At 38.9% G+C, this 19,509-nt stretch overlaps 1 protein-coding gene across 9 annotated transcripts in view; it reads right to left on the reverse strand.

The window, feature by feature from the left end:
- LOC580674 (myosin-16) overlaps positions 1–19,509 on the reverse strand; it is a 71,554-nt gene that overhangs the window by 12,438 nt on the left and 39,607 nt on the right. For all 9 annotated transcript variants that reach the window (XM_011684597.2, XM_003727434.3, XM_011684596.2 and 6 more), the window contains 7 exons: positions 19,260–19,433; positions 15,736–15,816; positions 14,674–14,802; positions 11,733–11,942; positions 10,866–11,011; positions 9,698–9,788; positions 1,344–1,400 (listed from right to left, as the gene is read on the reverse strand). In XM_011684597.2, coding sequence (XP_011682899.1) covers positions 1,344–1,400; positions 9,698–9,788; positions 10,866–11,011; positions 11,733–11,942; positions 14,674–14,802; positions 15,736–15,816; positions 19,260–19,433 — 888 coding nt within the window. The remainder of the gene's footprint in view (positions 1–1,343; positions 1,401–9,697; positions 9,789–10,865; positions 11,012–11,732; positions 11,943–14,673; positions 14,803–15,735; positions 15,817–19,259; positions 19,434–19,509) is intronic.

Below are 19,509 nucleotides of genomic sequence, written 5' to 3' on the forward strand. Positions count from 1 at the left end.
TTTAAGCAGTATTTAGTATCAACATTATTATCCACCTTAAAACAGTAGACCTTCAAAGACTATGCAGCCAAAATCTAAGTTGATTATAGTTTATTCCCTACAAATCACGGGATGTTCTTCTTTAAGGGACCTACAGTGATAATCATTATAAGTTGTCTCTATACTAATGATGTTTCAGTACAAAAGAACCCCATACTATCTCAAAGAATATCCTTCACACTTCTGTTATTGCCACCTATGTATTTGACCTCTGTGGTATTCGCGTGAGGACTGGGCCGGTGATACGACATACTGTACGGCTAAGAATAGATTCGCGCCTTCAACGATCAGACCCAAGGCGAGTTAATAGACCCGATTTAAGACCGATGACGTCTAGATCCTCGACACATTGTTATGTCTGGTATGAGCCCTATGTCAGGCATGTTTTCAGCTGAGCCTCTAGTGATTAATGACGCCATCTTTTTTCCCTTCCCATTTATTCAACTTCTCAGAGATATCCCCCCCCCCCCCATTTCTTAAAATGACCGTCTTTCTTATTCTCTTCTCATTTATTCGACATGTCTATTCGTTTATTAAAACCGTTTAAACATGATGGTTCTATGGAAAAAGAGACTACCTAAGAAATATATTCTGTATATATCGTTACAATTCTTGTTATCTAAAACGTATATCTTGTTAAACCATACTAATCAACTCTTTTGTAGTGATTCGCTTTCATTTAGAAAATTCAGTTATGGTTTCAGTAAACATCTTGAGATGTTTTCAATTTGCACATGATTAACATGAAGGGTAAGACTTCCCCTTCATGCATGGCGCGAAGATTCTATGCCTTGCTTGCCATGGCGTGTTGCTTTATCAAACATTCTTCCCGTGACCCGTCGTCTCCCGCCGAGAGGTGGAATTCCATTCCGAATACCAATCAACAAGCGACAACACCACCCCCCTCCACCAACCCCCATTTAACGTCATCGCCCTATCCGATAGCGTCCAATGCATCCCTCAAATAAGGGCAATACAATGTGAGATATTGCAACAAGCGATAGAGAGTTATGCATGTCTTTGGAAAAGCGAAACTAGATTTATTCGTAGACAATAATAAATGTCTCATGATATTTATGCGCCTACCAAATATGATTTAAAAATAGAAAAACTCGTTGCGCCTTTCGCCAAATTATTCGAAGGGCTAATTACGACTGAGTTATTAATGGAAATTGTAGGAACTGACTGAGTTGAGAATAGAAATCATTTGAAAATTATTCAGATTCGATATTACAATTTAAAAGAAAATGAAGCACATTTTATAATTTATGAGATGCAAGATCTTATTTGAATTGCTGACTTACCTTGGCACGATTCTGTCTCTCTGCTTCCAACTCCTCTTCTAGCTCTTCAATACGGGCCTGAATGAGAGAGAGAGAAGACGAGAAATACAGTGATGTATAGAGGGAAGAGCAAGAATGCCATTGTGGAAAGAGGAAACGGCAAGAATAGAATAGTAAGAAAATTACAAGCTTGGGCATTGAAATCAATGTTTCCACAAAAATTAATATCAAAGCGTATTCACGCACACACAATTCACACCCCACACACTTATCAAATGACTCTATTGCAAATTTTGCATTAAGCGTCTTTTATGGCAAGAGGACTTTTTCGTCACCCTTTCGTTGGCGATTGCGTAGAATACGGCAAGCCCCTATAAACGAATGTATCCACAAGCCCTGTGATGGTATCCATGTACTAAAATTAATAAAAATGTGTATGGCTCTATAAAAGTATTTCCCGCATCTCTTCAGTAACATGATAAAGATGACAGTATTAAAACAACACAAGCATAATCTTTCGTTCGCAATTCTTATGTATAAAACAACAAAGGTCTATATAAGATTTGCTTGACGTAGTGTATATCCAATATGATCCAGTCATTATTTTCGTAGGTATTATGGTAATGTAGTCCTGCACTCATGATGAAATAAGTAAGATCCAGAGAAAAAAAGGTTGCACCATATAAATATCCACAAATGTCTTTTGTGCGTTGCCAATTTGCCAATCTTGTATTACAATTTTACAAATGATTCGATGTAACATTAGGTATCAAAACTTAATATCTCTGCAATATGCAGTGTCCATTAAATTCCTTTTCTGAATTATGCAGATTGTATCTCGTCCTGATTAAGAGGAATTCTACCTTTAGCCTTCGAAATGTTGCTATATCCATGCGCACTGTTGGTTCGCCACTAAACTTTCCACCAATCGTTTTCGGGCTCTCATAATGGTAGGAATAACTTTGCTGCGTCCAACCCATCTTTGGTAAAACTTGGTCCAACAAGAACAAAAAATTGATCCTACTTTGTGCGACTCGAAAACATGGAATGCTATAGCTCAACCGTCTTACTTTTCACAACTGCTTTCTTCCGTGTGGAATATATTCTTCATGCGTCAATCTAGAGTCCAATGACATTTCGCTTGTCATTAAGTCAGTAATTGCTCGTTACTCTGGTTCTGTTCCTTTTATCAAACATTATATTCCGAGGAATGTCGCGCTGTGTTGCTTGGATTTACACCCTCTTGCAATTGATTTGTTGAAGTAGTTAGCATGCGCGTCTCAGACATCTCCTTTCCTATTCGCGCTCGTTATTTGTCGAGTAAACTGGTCTTTATTTGCCAATTAAAGTGACTCAGTTATTGTCCTCGTCATAACAAGTCCTGTGACCCAGTGACCCCATTTTCCAGTCATTTTATGACCCTTTCGTTTCCTCCTCGACTCGGGGACATACTCCCTCCTTTTTTTTAAACTTTTCACCTATGTCCTACTTTTGTCCTTCCAGTCAAAATCCTCTACCAATCACTGTTCTTGATTGTCTAATCGCTCGGGTCTCTTTCTTTGCCTTTATTCCCTACCAGTCAAGATAATTTTTTAACCCATATTCTATTCTTACAATCGCTTTCACTTTCTCTTCGCGTCTTCCTTTCCTTTTCCATGCATAGTCTGTTTTGGGTTTCTAGTCCTTCACTTTCAATTCATTTGGTTTCCTCTGTTAGTTAACCACTTTTACAATACATGCAGATTATCCAGAAATATATTGAATAGCACATTTTAATCTTTCAATGTTTCAAATTTCCCTTTCACATTCTTCCTAGATGTCAATGGATTACTACACCAATTCTATTCTACTTTCATTCGGCCAGTGAGCCCATTTTTGTTCGATACATTGGTAAGGTAGGAAATTAAACAGTTTTTGCTTATATATCTTTGCATGCTATAAGGTTCAATGGTCTATTTTGAATACTGCCCCTTCCCCAATAGTTGCCAATTCCATTCTTACAAGATATATGCTTTAGTTATTCGGTTTGGACATGTTCAGAAGCCTATTGTATTGCGTTATGCTTTTCTTTTCCTTTCCCAATCTAATATACGATTCCGATTCAAGTAGATGCTTGCTGTAATCTAACAAAGTTCTATTACGGTTCTTTTCCGTTAAGAGGTATTCTCAAGAACCTTTTCGTATCGTCCAATAATTGTTCCTTTCGAAAAGCATATAACATGGTAATGAACTAATTGAATGTAGGCATGTATAATTCAAAAGAAAGTTAAGGTCTAGCTACCCGTTCGGTTTAGTTGTTCCTGTCCGGTAAGTACTAGTCCTACCTTTTACACCTTTCAGTGTGAGAGAGTGTGTGTGTACCCTGCATCCTTCCGCATGCACAAGCCATTACACCTTGTCAATGATCATGCAAATAATAGAAATGTAGAGACTTGGTAGATGCCTACTTCATAGAGTTTCCTCATGCCCGCTGCACTGTCACCCAACTCATAGCTACGCCTGATGAGCTGTCTGGACTTGGCGCTCAATTTGTTGTAGTTGATGTTGCTGCCTGTGGATGCGCTGTAATCCGTTACATGTCCACCGGTGATGTTCCTCTGGACCACCTTGGTGCTGCTGCTGCTAACATTACTAGTATAGCTAGACATGGTTGCTGATGTGTGTAGTATGCTATATCCAAGTTAATCAGAGAAAGAGAGAGAGGCTGATGCTCACTCGAAGAAGGCTTCCACTCGAATGAAGTGAGTAGGGATCTAACCAATGCGAGGTGTAAGCTCCGATTATATTCCAGCTGTATTGCACGCTCCCCTGTGGTGGCTACTATCTCCAGATAAGGCAATGGCACTGATAGTGAAGAGTAGTTGGGAAGTAAAGACAGGACCGCCTTGCTCTTGTCTCAACTATGGAAGTACTGATCGTTGATGGGTAGGCACAGACGCCTTTTAACATTCCGTGTCTTGAGGGATGATGGGTTGGGATGCGTTGGCCTGCCCACTGTGGCCTGCTGATGTCATCATCCAATCGTGATGAGTTGTGAGAGCCTCAGCCAATCAGGGCTCAGCAGGCGTGATGCCAGCTCTGAGCTTATTTGGCATTGGTATGCGACTGGCTGGTAGATCCTCTTCCATCTGTCTACGCATCGTGCATACCACTATGCCGGTAATCCGACCCGATTCACCCCCATCCCTATAGCTATATATGAGGCTTGCTTAGGAGGGTCCATATGTGCATACCACGCGGCCCATTTTGCATCATAGTCGAGTGGTGAGTATATCAGGTATACGGTATATGAAAACATACACGGCGTATCACCCAACACTGTACTGTTCATAACCCAACATTCGATAGCACCCCAAATTTCTGGGTGGATTTTGATACCCTCCAATGTGACCCTAGAGCAATACTTGGCATTCCGAACCAAATGTGGATGCCCCATATTGATAATGCAAAGTGACATCACGTCTCCCATTCATTAGCCGATCTGTGACACCTTCGTGGTGAGGATCCCATGTCGCATTCTCATTAGGGCCATTCATAGACACCCAGATACCCTCCCACCCATTCTCCTACTCCCCTCTAAACGTTCTACATTACCCTATATCATCATTCCCTCCTAACATCAACAACAAGCCCCTATAGTATCACCATAAACATCTCCTCCCCAGCTCCCACTGAGCCCAAATACCAACCCAAATGTTATCGTTTTTGGATTAGATACCCCCATCCGATCCTAGCATCATCCTATATCTCTATTTCCTATTCCCCACTCTGGTTTCCCATTGCTTTGCCTGTCCTATACCCTGTCGTCCTGTTGACATTGTGACCTCTTTAAACAAACTCTCTCCCCATGAGACAAAATACCGGTCTCTGCATTCTCCGAGGTAATGTCTCACTTACCATTGGATATGCACACCCCATAGCTATCTACGGTAGATATTGACATAGTGCAAACCATTCACTAATGCTGTCTAGATTGCAGTACTGTTCAAGTATGCTTATATATAATGTAGGCTATCGAATATTGTGATTGCTGTGTTATGTCCCATCCAAAATATTGTGGCAAACATATTTTGTTTCAATTGAGGTGAGTGACATGGGCAACATGAACACATTTTCTTGTATACCTTCGTACTTGCAATAAGCGTTACCCTGTTTATTCAGTATGGTGTACGCCTTTTTGAGCGAGGGGTTTAGATCATGCGATCTCACATCAACGGGTTTGTTTTTCAATTCCTTAAAACAAGAAGATACCATTGCATGCCTACAGTGATAACCATCAGCCTTAGATATGAACCTACCGCATGCCCGTTTGTTTTGCTCATCTGGCATTACGATTTATCTAGATGGTCGATGTGGGCGGTGCAAATTAGCTGTTAACCAGATCATTATACCTCTCCCGATAAAGACCAACCAGGGAATGTCCCAATCACTTGATGCGGCCCTGGGCCTGGTATTTCTGGAATGTTTAAAGGGGAACTGGCGGCCGATTACCAAGCTTGTAAATATGTCATGGCTGTGCGCCTGTCGCCCGGCCGCTTTCTTAATGTTTTGATTAAGGTCGTATGCTGTTTATACTGCTATATGGTCCTTGTGTGTATAGTGCTTCGGAATCTGTATTGCACGAGGACATGCCTTTATGAACTTCATATTTCAAGGGAAAACGTGGTGAATTCTTTACCGGTATAACGCTAGCAGCACTGGACATGCTTGTCGCATATCCAGCAAGAAATACTACATGTGGGACAACGCGAACTAGTCACAGATGCCGCCAAAATTACCACACGTATCACCATGCTATGCAGACCTTCGTGTACTAGCTGTGTACACCACCCTTGTCATTACGTGAATACCGAGCCCTGTGACTCATCAATTATTCGATTTCTTATATGACAGCTTGGTATTCTCTTGAGGTTATCCTCATGCCATTTGCGGCTGTCGCTCTTTACATTGTCTGCCAGCTTGTAATATCATTAATTCCTTTGCTATGACTAGCTTTGCAAGTGGAATTGCAATATCAAATCACAATTCTTCTCTAACGTTTTAGTTAAGGATACCAAGTAAAGTTTAAGGGCTTTTCATTTTACATATCTAAAAGTTGTAATGCCTTTTCGTTGTTTGATAAGATATTCTTAATATTGAGTACATTATTACAAACATTAACGCTAGTGAATCATTTGATTGCACTGTTTAGAATAAGACCGTAGTAATTGTATGGTTAGTACTATCTGCCTACAGGACGACACATACAAAATTGTGTTTCTTCGTGGTCTACATAAAGAGTAATCGTTGTTTCGCGGTAGTAAAGGTTTAAGGGCTCCGTGGTAGTATATTGAGATGAGATAGCAATAACCTTTTTGAGGTTGTCAAAGAATTTTTGTTTAATACCAGGAACGTCTTCCGCAACGCCCTGAATTTTTTCAATTAATAAAAACTATTGTAAGATACTTGAACTCTGGATACTTGGTTCTATCAATCTGTGACAGCAATTTGCATTGGCACAGATATTGCACTAGCAGTCAACCCAATCTGTTAGTAGTGTTCTCTATTCGCCATAAGTTGAAGAAAAAAAACCGTAATTACTAGCTGCAATATTGTAATATAATCGAACTTTTTGTTCAAAATGTTGACCCAATGATCAATTGATTAGAAGGATGCCAATGTACTTCAACATACTTATGAAGCAATGTTGTTTTGTATATCTGCATGATGAATAGCATCTGACAAATTTCTGATCTTCAAAACATGGTTTATGCCTTAGAACAATGTCACATTTGTTCAACATTCACAGAGAGGCTATGTGTTCTCTGCATGCACGTACGCGCGTCCTTGACAGACATATGGAAGTATGCCCGGACGAAACAATCTCGAAAACATATCGCTTGTCGGGAAGCATGTCGGAATGCTAGAAACATGAGCCAGCTGTTTCAAAGGGTGGTCTAACATTTCTCCCGTACACTCATTCAAGCTGACTGCAATGCATACCCTAATCCCCGTCTGGGTACCCAAGTCTAAGTGCATGTGTTGAGTAATGAGTCCATTGCCAAACGATAAGCCTGTCTGTTGCAGTTGCATCAGCATAGCCTGGTAAAGGTTCTTCACCACTACCAGTACTGCTGCCTTGATAATGATGATGGGTGCAGCAGATAACTTACTAACAATGCTATGCAGGGAATTTTGAAAGCTCCCTGGTGAGTACCCCTTTCTTTTTGCCAGCGCCAATTGGCAGCAATTAACCGCTCGAATTCCATTGTGAAGCGCTGAGCGATTGGCAAGAGTGTCCCCTAGCTTTTTCAACCATGCATGCCGATGCTACTGCCAGCAAAAGATACCTGGCTAATGCATACAGAAATGTATCTATATTTTGTTTTATCCCGTTTGTTTATTCATCAAGGGAAGCCTAGACAAGTGTAATTCATCTCGTTTCATACCGACGGAGGGCGGGTATCTTTGGTCAATTTAATCTCGTGGAGTTACTTTGACATCTGTATATTGGTATAATTTTGAAAGGGTGCCAGGCCTTTGGGTGGAAGCATTTGACCCATCTGATCACTGAACGTGATCATACGTTATTTTCTTCAATAGCATTCATTGTACTTTTTGTGAATTGGTTCCATCTCGTTCTCCATTAACACATTGACAGGACCTTGTAGAGGGAGTAGAGTTCAGCCAGAGGTGTAGCATCCCGAAAGAATAGCACATTAGCTAGGGCAAAGGTTCACAGACTACCTTTCAAAATTGTATTGATATGTATGTAACATGCATACATAACAAATTCGCAGGAGAAAACCTTATACGTTCCCCGAGTATGGATATCCTAGCAGTTTGCCATTTTCTGTAATGGGTACTGCATTTAAAGACGTCCCAATGGCTCTTCAAGGTAAACGGTGACGTCATGGGTTCCCCTGCACTATGGCACGTAACAAACTTGACAGCGGCCATGTTACACAAGCCCGAAAATTGAAACATGGCCGGCGCAACATGCTTTAATTTACGGCTTTGAAAATAGTTGTAACAATGTGTTTGACATCCACACCTGACACGCACATGCCGGGTACATTACGGGGCTTCAAAAGAAACCGAATCCCAGGTAAATAATTTGTAGCATTCCTGGCATAGTTTTAGTCTGGTCTGGTTTTGTTTCATGTTTCAGACCGTCTGCGCGCGAAATTGTTACCCCCTACGCAATGATTAGCTCACGGAAATTGAATTTGGCTGGGTGTGGATGAAGTGACATTAAGTTAAAATGGCGCTGTTTTCTCAAGCATGATGCCCCCTCCAGAAATAAAGGAATGAGAGCAAGTTAAATGTGTTTTCATGATTTGTCCCATACGTTACCAATTTCAACGGAATAAGGAGACTCCGGTCTAAAATGTATGTAATATTTGTGCAGGTCATCGCCCTACAATAGCTGTCAAATCAATACATCTATCGTTGTATAGCACTATTTTTAAATAGTGTTTGTAATGTTTTTGACAAAATATAATGGACGTACCATGGATATTCAAGACGATACATCTTATTGAATATTTCAGTCAGAGAATAAAACTCTTCTACGTTTTCAATTTTGAAATATGCTGCGTGCTCCATTCATATCACATCAACCATCAACACATTCAAGTTTGTTTCACTCTCATTTACTTTTACGTCAAAAGTCATATCTACCTAAAGATTACATTTTTTTAAAGGAAGAAGAAGTAAATCACTGCCCCTTTAAAGGGCACCTTTATCAGTGATCGATCAATGTTAAGAAATTCATACATCGCCAAAAGATTATAGAGAATTTATCCTACCACACTTCGCTCATATCAACTGTTCATCACACCTCTCTTCTCTATTTATCTTATGATCAAACCTACCTTTCGTAACTAGAATCGGTGAATTAAACTTTTGTAGACATTTGGATGAAAAGGAATTTAAACTTTTAGATTCATCTGGTATTCATAACCAATCACACGAACACACTAGTAGACATCATCATAATTCAACATTACATACTAATTAGTGCCACGATTGAAACATCATTGTTCATTCTCTTTCATATTTTTTTCCAAAGCTGAAATATGCCATTTCAGTTACACTTCCAGATCATGAATGAACAAAAAATGGAAGTAATATTTTCGTTTCATACCATTCTATTTTAAAATTGACCGGAACAATGTGCGTCTGAGACTTTAGTATGCCAGACACAAACTCATCAATGCCGAAAAATGTATCGACATGGGCCTTAATCCGGACTATAGTAATTTTGCCGTAATTCATGATTTATTGCTAAAAAGATACGCCATCTCATACAGCACAATGATGTTGCAAAGGGATGTTTCAATGTGGCACTTCGATGTTGCATAGCGATGTTGCATATGTAACATGGCACTTACCTGGAGTTCTTTGATCTTGCGCTGGAGCTGTGCCACCAGGCTCTGCTCGTCCTCAAGGCGAGTGTTGAGTTGAGACACCTCGAAGTCACGCCTGCAGGTAAAAACAAATTGCGTTTAGTATGGTGTAAAGGAGACGGCAATCATACTGGTCATATCAAATCTTTCATTTTCTGAATGGATTACACATCGGCACTTCCTTTGTGTTAATCAGTAGATGAAACACTTAACCCAGTTGTTCCAAATGATAGATATCCTGTTGATATGTTTTGAGAAATCAAGTAAAATAATACAGGAAAGCCGTTGAAATGTTACGGACTGGACAACTCATGAAAATGTGCCTAAATAATTCGCGTAACATTGTGACATTCAGAAAATATGTTAGGTTTAAATACCGGAAATTTATTCACTTCCTCATTAGGGCGATCCAGTGGCACGAATCGAATATTTTTACCTCCCCCAAGTTCTAACTGTCCGATAAGCACAAGTTACATAATGAATTAAAATCCATGGATACTTCATTCTCATACTGCCTGGTGACGATTCCTTTCAATAATCACCCTCTCTGAGTGGTCATATTGCATTAGCAAATCTTGGGTGCTTTTAGGTCAGATAAACCTTAGGAATGCTTTGGAACCAAATGGCTTAATTCTAACATCAATACCATGGTCGTAATTATCTTTGGAAAGAAAGCCATCGGTGTCTTTTTCCCGGCAGGAATCCTAGACTGCTACATCATCAGACCCATCACCGCTACCACACCACGTATTTATCAAACACGATGTGTAAAGATAGCACCGGCATTGTGTTCACCATATCTTTATCATCACCATTATCGCCACCATATATTCAACAAAAGACAACAACCATTGTCATTGCCACGGATGCAATATGAACATAATCTGGGGTCGAAGTAACTATTTTACGTGACTGGCACGACTAGAGCAACGTTCTGAAAGCCAAATCAAATTCCAACCAAATCAGTGATCTACTGTGATCTATTGTGCTACAGTAATCTACATCTCTATTTCTGCATTCTTTACTACACGGACGAACGAACGAGCAACATAAAAACCACTATCATCAATAGTACACCCCACCAGCACCACTACTACCACATTCACCACCACCTCACTAGCTACCACATTGGGTGAAGTGCTGGTTCACTTACTTCTTGATGGATTCCTCAGCCTCGCGTTTGGCGTGCTCCAGTTCCTCTACCGTCTCCTGGGTCATCTTGAGGTCGCCCTCGAGCTTCCTCTTGACCTTCTCGACATCAGCACGGATCTTCTTCTCGTGCTCGAGGCCGTCTTCAAGCTGAAAAGAACAAAATACGACATTCGCTTGATACATTGAACTAAACCAGGACCCCATTTCTTAAAACTTGATATCCATAACAAGTTACAAGCTACCGTTATAAGCTACTGAAATCATGGCATGTGATTGGCTGAGAGCAAATTTGTCGTATAAATTTAGCATTTGTTATAGATAAAAAGTTTTATGAAACGGGCCCCTGGACTTCCTCATTACGCAATGGATTGTGGGCGTTTAGTATACTATGAAATGGAGTGAGTTTATTTACCTGATAAAAAGGGACTCGTGAAATATTTTTTAAATATTTTTTTGAAAGAGAGTGATGCATTTGATTTAATTATATAACAAATATGATATCATTGTGGAATTCTCCATCATATATGTAGGAATATATGGAATACGTATGTACTTTCATTTTCTCTATGCAGTAGCGATGTCTCCTTCCTATTCTGTGAAAGACGATTATCTGTTGGAACTAAAGTCTTCTAAATGAGAGATGCTTTCTGCATAAATATTTAAAACGACTCAACATTTAAAGCTAGAAATTGAACAAACTCATTTCAGCACAATCAATTATATCTTCTGAAATGAATGCTAGTTTTGCTTTAGATTCGGTTCAGATTATGCTGGTATATTTTCAGATGTATGTGAGTGGTAGGTAAGTTGTAAGTGGAGAACCGCCCCCACTCAACAACAAAAAAAAACGGGGGAGGGGCATACATACCTCATCGACTGAAGCTTCCAGCTTGGCCTTGACCTTGGAGAGATGGTTTGCCTTCTCTTCCTCTTGGGCCAGGGCGTCCAGGGTCTTGTTGTGCTCCTCTTCCAGGTTGGCCTTCTCCTTGGACAGCTTGCCGATGACCTCGTCTTGGGCGGCGATGTCGTCGTTCAGGCTCCTAATCGCAGCGTCCTTCTGCTTCTTTTCCTCTTCGGACTAATGGAAGCGAAGTAGAAGCAATTGGGCGCTATGATCATAAAGCTCTGAGGCCGATGTTATCATGCCGATTTGTTTTTCTTTTCGATTTTCAACGATCGCTCGGTCCGAGAGCGCGGTTGAGATTGACCGGTATAGGTATTGATTGAAATCCGACAGCAAAATCGCAACTTGTTTGTCATGGTTCACAAGTGCGCTGCTATTTATTCGGTATTCTTAAATTGTCTCGGTTGACTAAAGGGCATGAGTTGACGGCCTCAATAACTATCGATATTTCATTTTAAACATTTTATATTGAATTCACCAAAAACTAGTCACTTGTTTGATTCAACAATAATAACTCTCGATTCACTGTATGGAAAATAATTTCGATCGTGATATAAGAAATAAAATAAATCATAACACCAAAGGGATAGAATAGGCGGTTACACTGGGATTAAAATCTTTATTTTAAACAACGGCATGCACGATTTAAAGAAAGTATCGGGTTTCAACCAAAATTAAACACACGGGTTAATTATAAACCGGTATTAAAGTTAGTACGCTATCTTTGAGGGCAACGATTTCGATTAAGTTTAATTCAACGCAAAATCATTGGAGGGATGTAGCCATTATTAACACGGTTCTCTCTCTCTATAAACACACGGTTAGTAATGTTTATTGGCAACCTAACATTCCTCTTTCAAAAATAAGATTATAGCATTTTTGAGAGTTTTACAAACATTATTAACCTCATTTTCATTTCGACTCTCTTATGATTTAGTGTCACTGTACTCTATTTAACAGGCCGTGGGGACAAATCCTAATATTTTTCCTATCTTAGCGACTATTAAAATGGATATTCATCATCCGTTTACTAAATTGGTGCGTCCTATTCGAAGCCGATCCGAAGTCGGTTCGGATTCCTTTTTTTTCCGCCTATGCTCATAACCGTTTAGGCATCGTCTTGGAATGTCAAGCATGGCACTATCAGATTTTATTACTACATTTAAAAAAAATGAAATGGGGGTATCTTCTTATAATTTAAGCTCCTGAATGTTTCACGTTCGATTGTGATGGAGCTAAAGTTTAAAAAGATATAAGGCATGGATTGACGCATGATAAACATTTCCATCGCACGTCACTGTTTGATGCGAGAGATGATAAAAAGCGAATGAATGTAAAGCATGGTTGAGAAATTCAAACTACGGCACTGCAACTGTAACCCACAGATGACAATGAAGTAGACCAGTAGCTAACAATTCAAGTGAAGTATAATGTGCAGATCATGTCAAGTTTAGACCCTCCTTATTTCCTAGTGCTATATAAGTACGTTTTCATAGAATTTTGAAATTTGGGGAAGAGGTGAGACTAAACCTGTCTGTCCTAAGCATTAAATATCTTATGATGTGATGTTGTGTTTATTTAAAGAGTTTATTTCATTTCAGTTGTCATTAAAAGCATCTACACTAAGAAAATCAAGATTTATTAAAAAATTGGGCTATGTAAATTTGAATGAGGTTGGTAATAATATCTCATTAAGATTTCCAAATAAAAAAGCAATAGCTTTTGCACTAATTAAAAAATAAATCATACTCATTTATAGGGTTTTATTTTTTTATAAAATTGCTTATGAAAATAATAGATGTCAATTGTTTTCATATAATTTATATGGCAATCAGTCATGCAACACTGCAAGATATGAAAAAAGAGTTTTAATCGTTGTACTGATGAAAATGATTCAAAGATGTCAGGCAAAATGTTGTTAGAAAATTAGAAAACAAAAAGAGATAAGAAATCAGCAAAGCCTTTTAAGTTATGTCGGTTGACTATTTTGAGATTTTTTTTTTGTGGAGATATTTCATGTTATGAAAAATCATGCATTTTTTTTTAAAGTGGAGAATGATTAAGCCGAAGATGGCATGACTGCACACTGTTATTAATGAATAAGACACTTCACAAAAACTGTTAAAAGACAAACAACGGATGCAACATTACCATTGGCATATATATAATCTTTTTGTATTATTTTTCACAGGATCAAAAGCGTTTGGTGTCACAAAAGTTTGTTTTATAATGCTCAACGATCTGCTACATCCGATGCTAGCACACACACTGGTAAACAAAGGGAGTGTTGAACGATAAGGCACAGACAAATTCCGATGCATCTTTATTTCATAAAGACAGCTCTCCCGTCAATATAGTTCGGGTTGCTTTTTTGCCTTTTGGTTAATGGCGTAATAACTCAATTTTGTCACAAATTGCTCCAACAAATGAAAATATCGTTAGAGCATGTACAAATATACAGACTGTGTGATGGTGTAATAGCTCGTGTCAATATAAAATGGTTTGGAAAGATGCCATTCGTTCAACATAATCCCTTAGGGTTTGACTCGCTTCCACGATGGTGTCAGCAAGGCACACCAATTGCAACTCCATGTTCTTAGCTGATTGTAAATGCACGTTTAGCTTCTGTGTATGGTTGCAACAAGTGCCCCTTGCGGATACCACTTCCAATGTGGGAACGAGCCCTTGAAAGACCTTGCACATTTTAGCGGACCTTAGTTATACCAGTACCAGTGTCAATATGATCAATGCGGTGTCTTTCACATTGATAGCTGTGAGTATATGACAACGGTGTACCAAAAGGACGTTCTGGCACCTCATCAACACTGATCAATTTGACGCTGGTATGGTGATTAAGGAACGCGTCACCGTGAAAACTCTTTCGAATGGGTTATCGTCGCAGTACCTTAGTGAGAGATATCTCGAGATCTTCGATGTCACGCTTGAGTTCACTGGATTCCTGCTCGAGCTTGCGCCTGGCGGCACTGGCGCTGGCTCCAGCGTCCTCTTCCTCCTCAAGACGGTCTTGCAGATCCTGTTATTGTTGGATGGCACATTGGAGGATATTTGAGATGGAAATAACAGAGGGGAGGGACGACATCACAAAGGAGAGTTGGGAGTGGTGATGATGAATACCAGGGAAGAAATGATTGAGAAACAATAGAAGAGTGAAACCAATGAAAGAATAGTAGAGTTGAATAAAAGTTAGAAAGGTAGTGAGGAAGAAATTAAAGGGACAGACCGAAAAGAAGAAAAAGAACAGAAGAATTACAGTAAATAAAAGGGGTGAAGAGGTAATAAATGTAGGGAAACAAGATGTGAAGAACCAAAATACAAAGGAAGATACGTAAAATCAATATTAAACCATTAATACATAAGGCGAAAAAGGAGAGTACACTAAGTAATGTAATAATTCGACTGAGTCAGAATTCTTAATCCAAGTATGCTTGTCCAGAATAGTATATAAGTTAATTTTTTTTTCCATAATAATAGAATTCCTCGCTTAACACTGAGACGATAATACAATCGAGTCTATGACTGTCGGGTACTAGTAATCGTTGAAAGGGCATATACTTCTCCGTCGTTCGACAATCATGAAATATTGGTAAAATGTTATTATTAAAACATTACAAACGTAGCAATATCTTCCAAGAACGTGACAGAACTTATCGTATTCTATAACTCAAAATGAGCTCTTGCAAGGGGTCTACTCTCTAAGAGCCCTCTATACCCCGAACTTTAGATCAGTTTGTATCAGAAAACTACAACGACAACAACACAGCAAAGGGTGAGTTTGTTGACCATTTAGCTTATATCCTCCAAAACAAGAATATCGATGAATTTAATTAAGGTAATTGTTGCAAATGATTGCAAGACTCCCCAAGCCCCGTTCCCCCACCCCCCCCCCCCAAAAAAAAAATATATATATATATTCTCCCGGAACCGCCCCTGATGCTGAATGACTTACTGTTAGCTGAGTCTGGAGATCGGCTTTAAGTGACATCATCTTGGTGAACTTCTCTTCGATCTCAGCGGAAGATTCAGCCTCCTGCAAAATCAAGCAAATGGCAAGAATGAATTTTTGTTTTAATAAGTCATTCTTTCTAATTTTCTACCGATGATTCGATCAATGTCGGTTTTTGCTGTCGGGTTGGGAAATCAAGAAATTATGTCTTCAATACCTTTAAATCTTTATACCGGGGTCTAGTTCATCGAATTTTCACAAATTTTCAACAACAACAAAAAATAGCATACAATTTTGAACAAGTACTGCTTCCTTTTTTGTCTCACCGGTGATAATATCAACGGCAAAGTTTCGTTCTTCTACCATTTAAAATTGAATAATTTCAGGAAGGAAAATATCACACACTTTTGAAAGAAAAATCATCTGACCCATGGTTTCTATATTTTCTGTTGGAGATTAAATTGGTGGAATAGACATCCAAACGCAACAGAATATCGGAGTGGTACTATATTTTAAAGCACTACCTTTCAAGGTTCACCTTGGCATATTTATATTGGTATACAAAATGTCTCTAATAAAAAAAAATTAAAATCATATTTTCAAATTCTTGATGGATAGTTTTTTTCTTCGTGTGTGTCAGAACATCGGCGAAATGTATGGAGAAGGTCACCCACTGCATGTACGTATATTTCTTAGTTTTAAAACTATGTCGACATGTACTCAATTTAAAGATGAAGTTTAACATGTGTAAAACGAGGTAAGACGATATACTTTCCTACAGGCTTATGACTACTGCGTTTACCATGTGTGTATCTCGCCGAGCATGCCAAAGAAGTAATTCAGACCTGTGACATTCATTTTGACATGTATCAACCTACATTTATTCATACATCGAAAAGAGGGACCTGTTTCACAAAGCCTGTGTTCAATGACAAATGACAAATATCAGTGACAAATCTGCTGATAACCAATCAGAAGCAAGGATTTCACTAGCTTATAACACAAACTGTCATGTGTCACTGATGACAAGTTTTGTGAAACGGGGCCCAAGTTAGCGGAATGTTGACAACTTTGGAAACATTATCACTTGACATTCTGTTTTATTGCCCACCGATAATTTACGGGTACCAAACATTCAAAAGAGAGCAACAATTCTCTTTAATTATGAATGGAACCTTTTGAAGGTAGACAAAGATGTTAGATAGGTTCCACTTCATTTAACATCGTACCACAAAAAGTTTCACCATTCCACAAAATGTCATCATATGATAACAATAAAATCAAAACGGCTGTTAATAGATGCAAAAGCATCTTGATATCAATAAAACATTTAAAAGAGAGATACACTTCTCTCTTTAATTATGTCTGGAACCTTTTGAAGGTGGACAAAGTTGTTAGATAGGTTCCAGTTCATTTAACATCGTACCACAAAAAGTTTCACCATTCCACAAAATGTCATCGTATGATAACAATAAAATCGAAACGGCTGCTAATAGATGCAAAAGCATCTTGATATCAATTAAACATTTAAAAGAGAGATACACTTCTCTCTTTAATTATGTCTGGAACCTTTTGAAGGTGGACAAAGTTGTTAGATAGGTTCCAGTTCATTTAACATCGTACCACAAAAAGTTTCACCATTCCACAAAATGTCATCGTATGATAACAATAAAATCGAAACTGCCGTTAATAGATTCAAAGGCATCTTGATATGAAATGTACATTTAAAAGAGAGATGCGCTTCTCTCTTACGAAAATGTTCGGAGCCTTCTTCAGTGTTAGTTGGTTCCGAAACAAAACCACTTTCGTATAGCCACTTATTACCACATACGATATGACTGCTATACTTACCCTCTTACAGAGTGTTAATATTGAAAATCTATCTAATCAATAACGAATTTGGGTCTCACGAAAGAAATGTAATCAGTATTAAACAGAAGGTTGTTTGGGCAACTTCTTACCGAATATTTCTTAAAGAAAACATCAACTCCTAGACGGAGGAACATTTGAGGAGCTTTTGATTAAAAAACGACACAATTCCAGACAGAACATTCCAACTTCTCGAAGCTCCAAGAAAAAACAGCAAACTCAAATAGAATTCAATCGAAATTAATTTGTTCATTTGAAATGTTGGGTAATTTATTTTTATAGCTGTTTCCTGATGTTTTTATCTAGAAGATTAGCACTTTCAAAATAATTTCAGACTTGTAGAATTGTGTCGCTTCATAGAACCATTCCCCAGGACAACGCTCAGTCTATTTTCAAATATGTTAAATGCCCTCTTAAAGAGGGGACTCACGTACACAATTGTCTAAACTATTCGTAACGAAAGCAAACACTCAGGGACATAACACTTGCACGAAATATGTTTCACTGAAATTTCAAAAACCACCACTTTACTTTCTACAAGAGGTTAACATACAAAGAGGAAAGAAGAGAAGAAAAAGAATTTCATGTAAATTATTCATGTACCAATCTAAATATATCCATAACTAAACGCACTTCTGCGTAATTTCTGATTACTATTATTGTATGATGTGGGCATATTATGTTGTAGCCTCCTACGCATATTGAAGACGGTACAATTTTATCAACATATCTTAAGGAAACACGGATCAAAACTGGATATCATATATTATCATTCAACACGCACTACACCATTTTAACCAAACGTTTCAACGTCAGTTGAGCGTCTCATTGATAAAAATTAATGCAACCAATTACAACCAGAAAGCGCAATCGCAATGCAGAAGACCTCCCAAAAACAGGACAGGAATAAGATTATGATAATGGGCGTACAGGTCGTAAAAATGTTAATCATATTCAAATTTAAACTCTTCATTTACTATTCTAAGAACCGTCATCTGCTTCACACAGAAAGTTGGGAAAGCAGCGTTGTATCAATCTTTCCAAGAATGATGCAGAAAATTCTAATGGTTATATATTCATGACAATTAAAAAATAGGAAAACAAATGCATCATCACTGAGAAAATAAAAATTCTTGGCCTCGCAATTCGAGGTACATGCAGTGACATTTTTTGTTCGATCTGGGGGCGTTTCACAAAGCCTTTTTTCAATGACAAATGACAAAAATCAGTGACAAATCTGCTGATAACCAACCAGAAGCAAGGATGTCAGTAGCTTATAACGAACACTGTCATTTATCACTGATGATAAGTTTTGTGAAATGCCCCCCAGTTGTTGGTCTGGTGTCGGTCACATTGGTATGAACGGTGTATTAGTCACACCGCCAACCGATTCCAAACCCGACTACTGACCGAACCGTTCTTTATCCGTCCATGGTAATGTAATTATCATTCGGACTGCTGTCTGTCTGGTTTACGGTCTCGTTGGTGTGACGGGGACCAGTGACACCGCCAACCCGACTCCAAAACGACCGATTCTTGACCATTCTAGTCAATGTAATTGTTGTTCGGTCTGTTGTCGCTTTGGTGTCGGTCTCGTCGATGTGACCGTTCTAAAACATAGGTTGCCAATTCCTGGAGTATGTTAAGGATATACTCACGGAGTTGAGCTGAGCAAGGAGATCGGCCTTCTCCTTGAGTAGGTCGGCGTTCTTCTCCTCCATGGCCTTCCTTGCATCTCCCTCCTTCTTGAGCAGCTCCTTGGCCTTCTTGATGACGTCGTCCTTGGCCTTCATCTCATCCTCGGCACGGGCAACGTTCAGCAGAGGCTTTACCTGTATCAAGACAACCATGCGAATTGTCGTCACCACTAGCGTCGCTAGGCCGCGTTTGGGACAGTGGTTGCCATAT

This window comes from Strongylocentrotus purpuratus, unplaced genomic scaffold (genome assembly GCF_000002235.5).
Source record: "Strongylocentrotus purpuratus isolate Spur 01 unplaced genomic scaffold, Spur_5.0 spur5_scaffold_14, whole genome shotgun sequence".
NCBI classification, from domain to species: domain Eukaryota; kingdom Metazoa; phylum Echinodermata; class Echinoidea; order Camarodonta; family Strongylocentrotidae; genus Strongylocentrotus; species Strongylocentrotus purpuratus.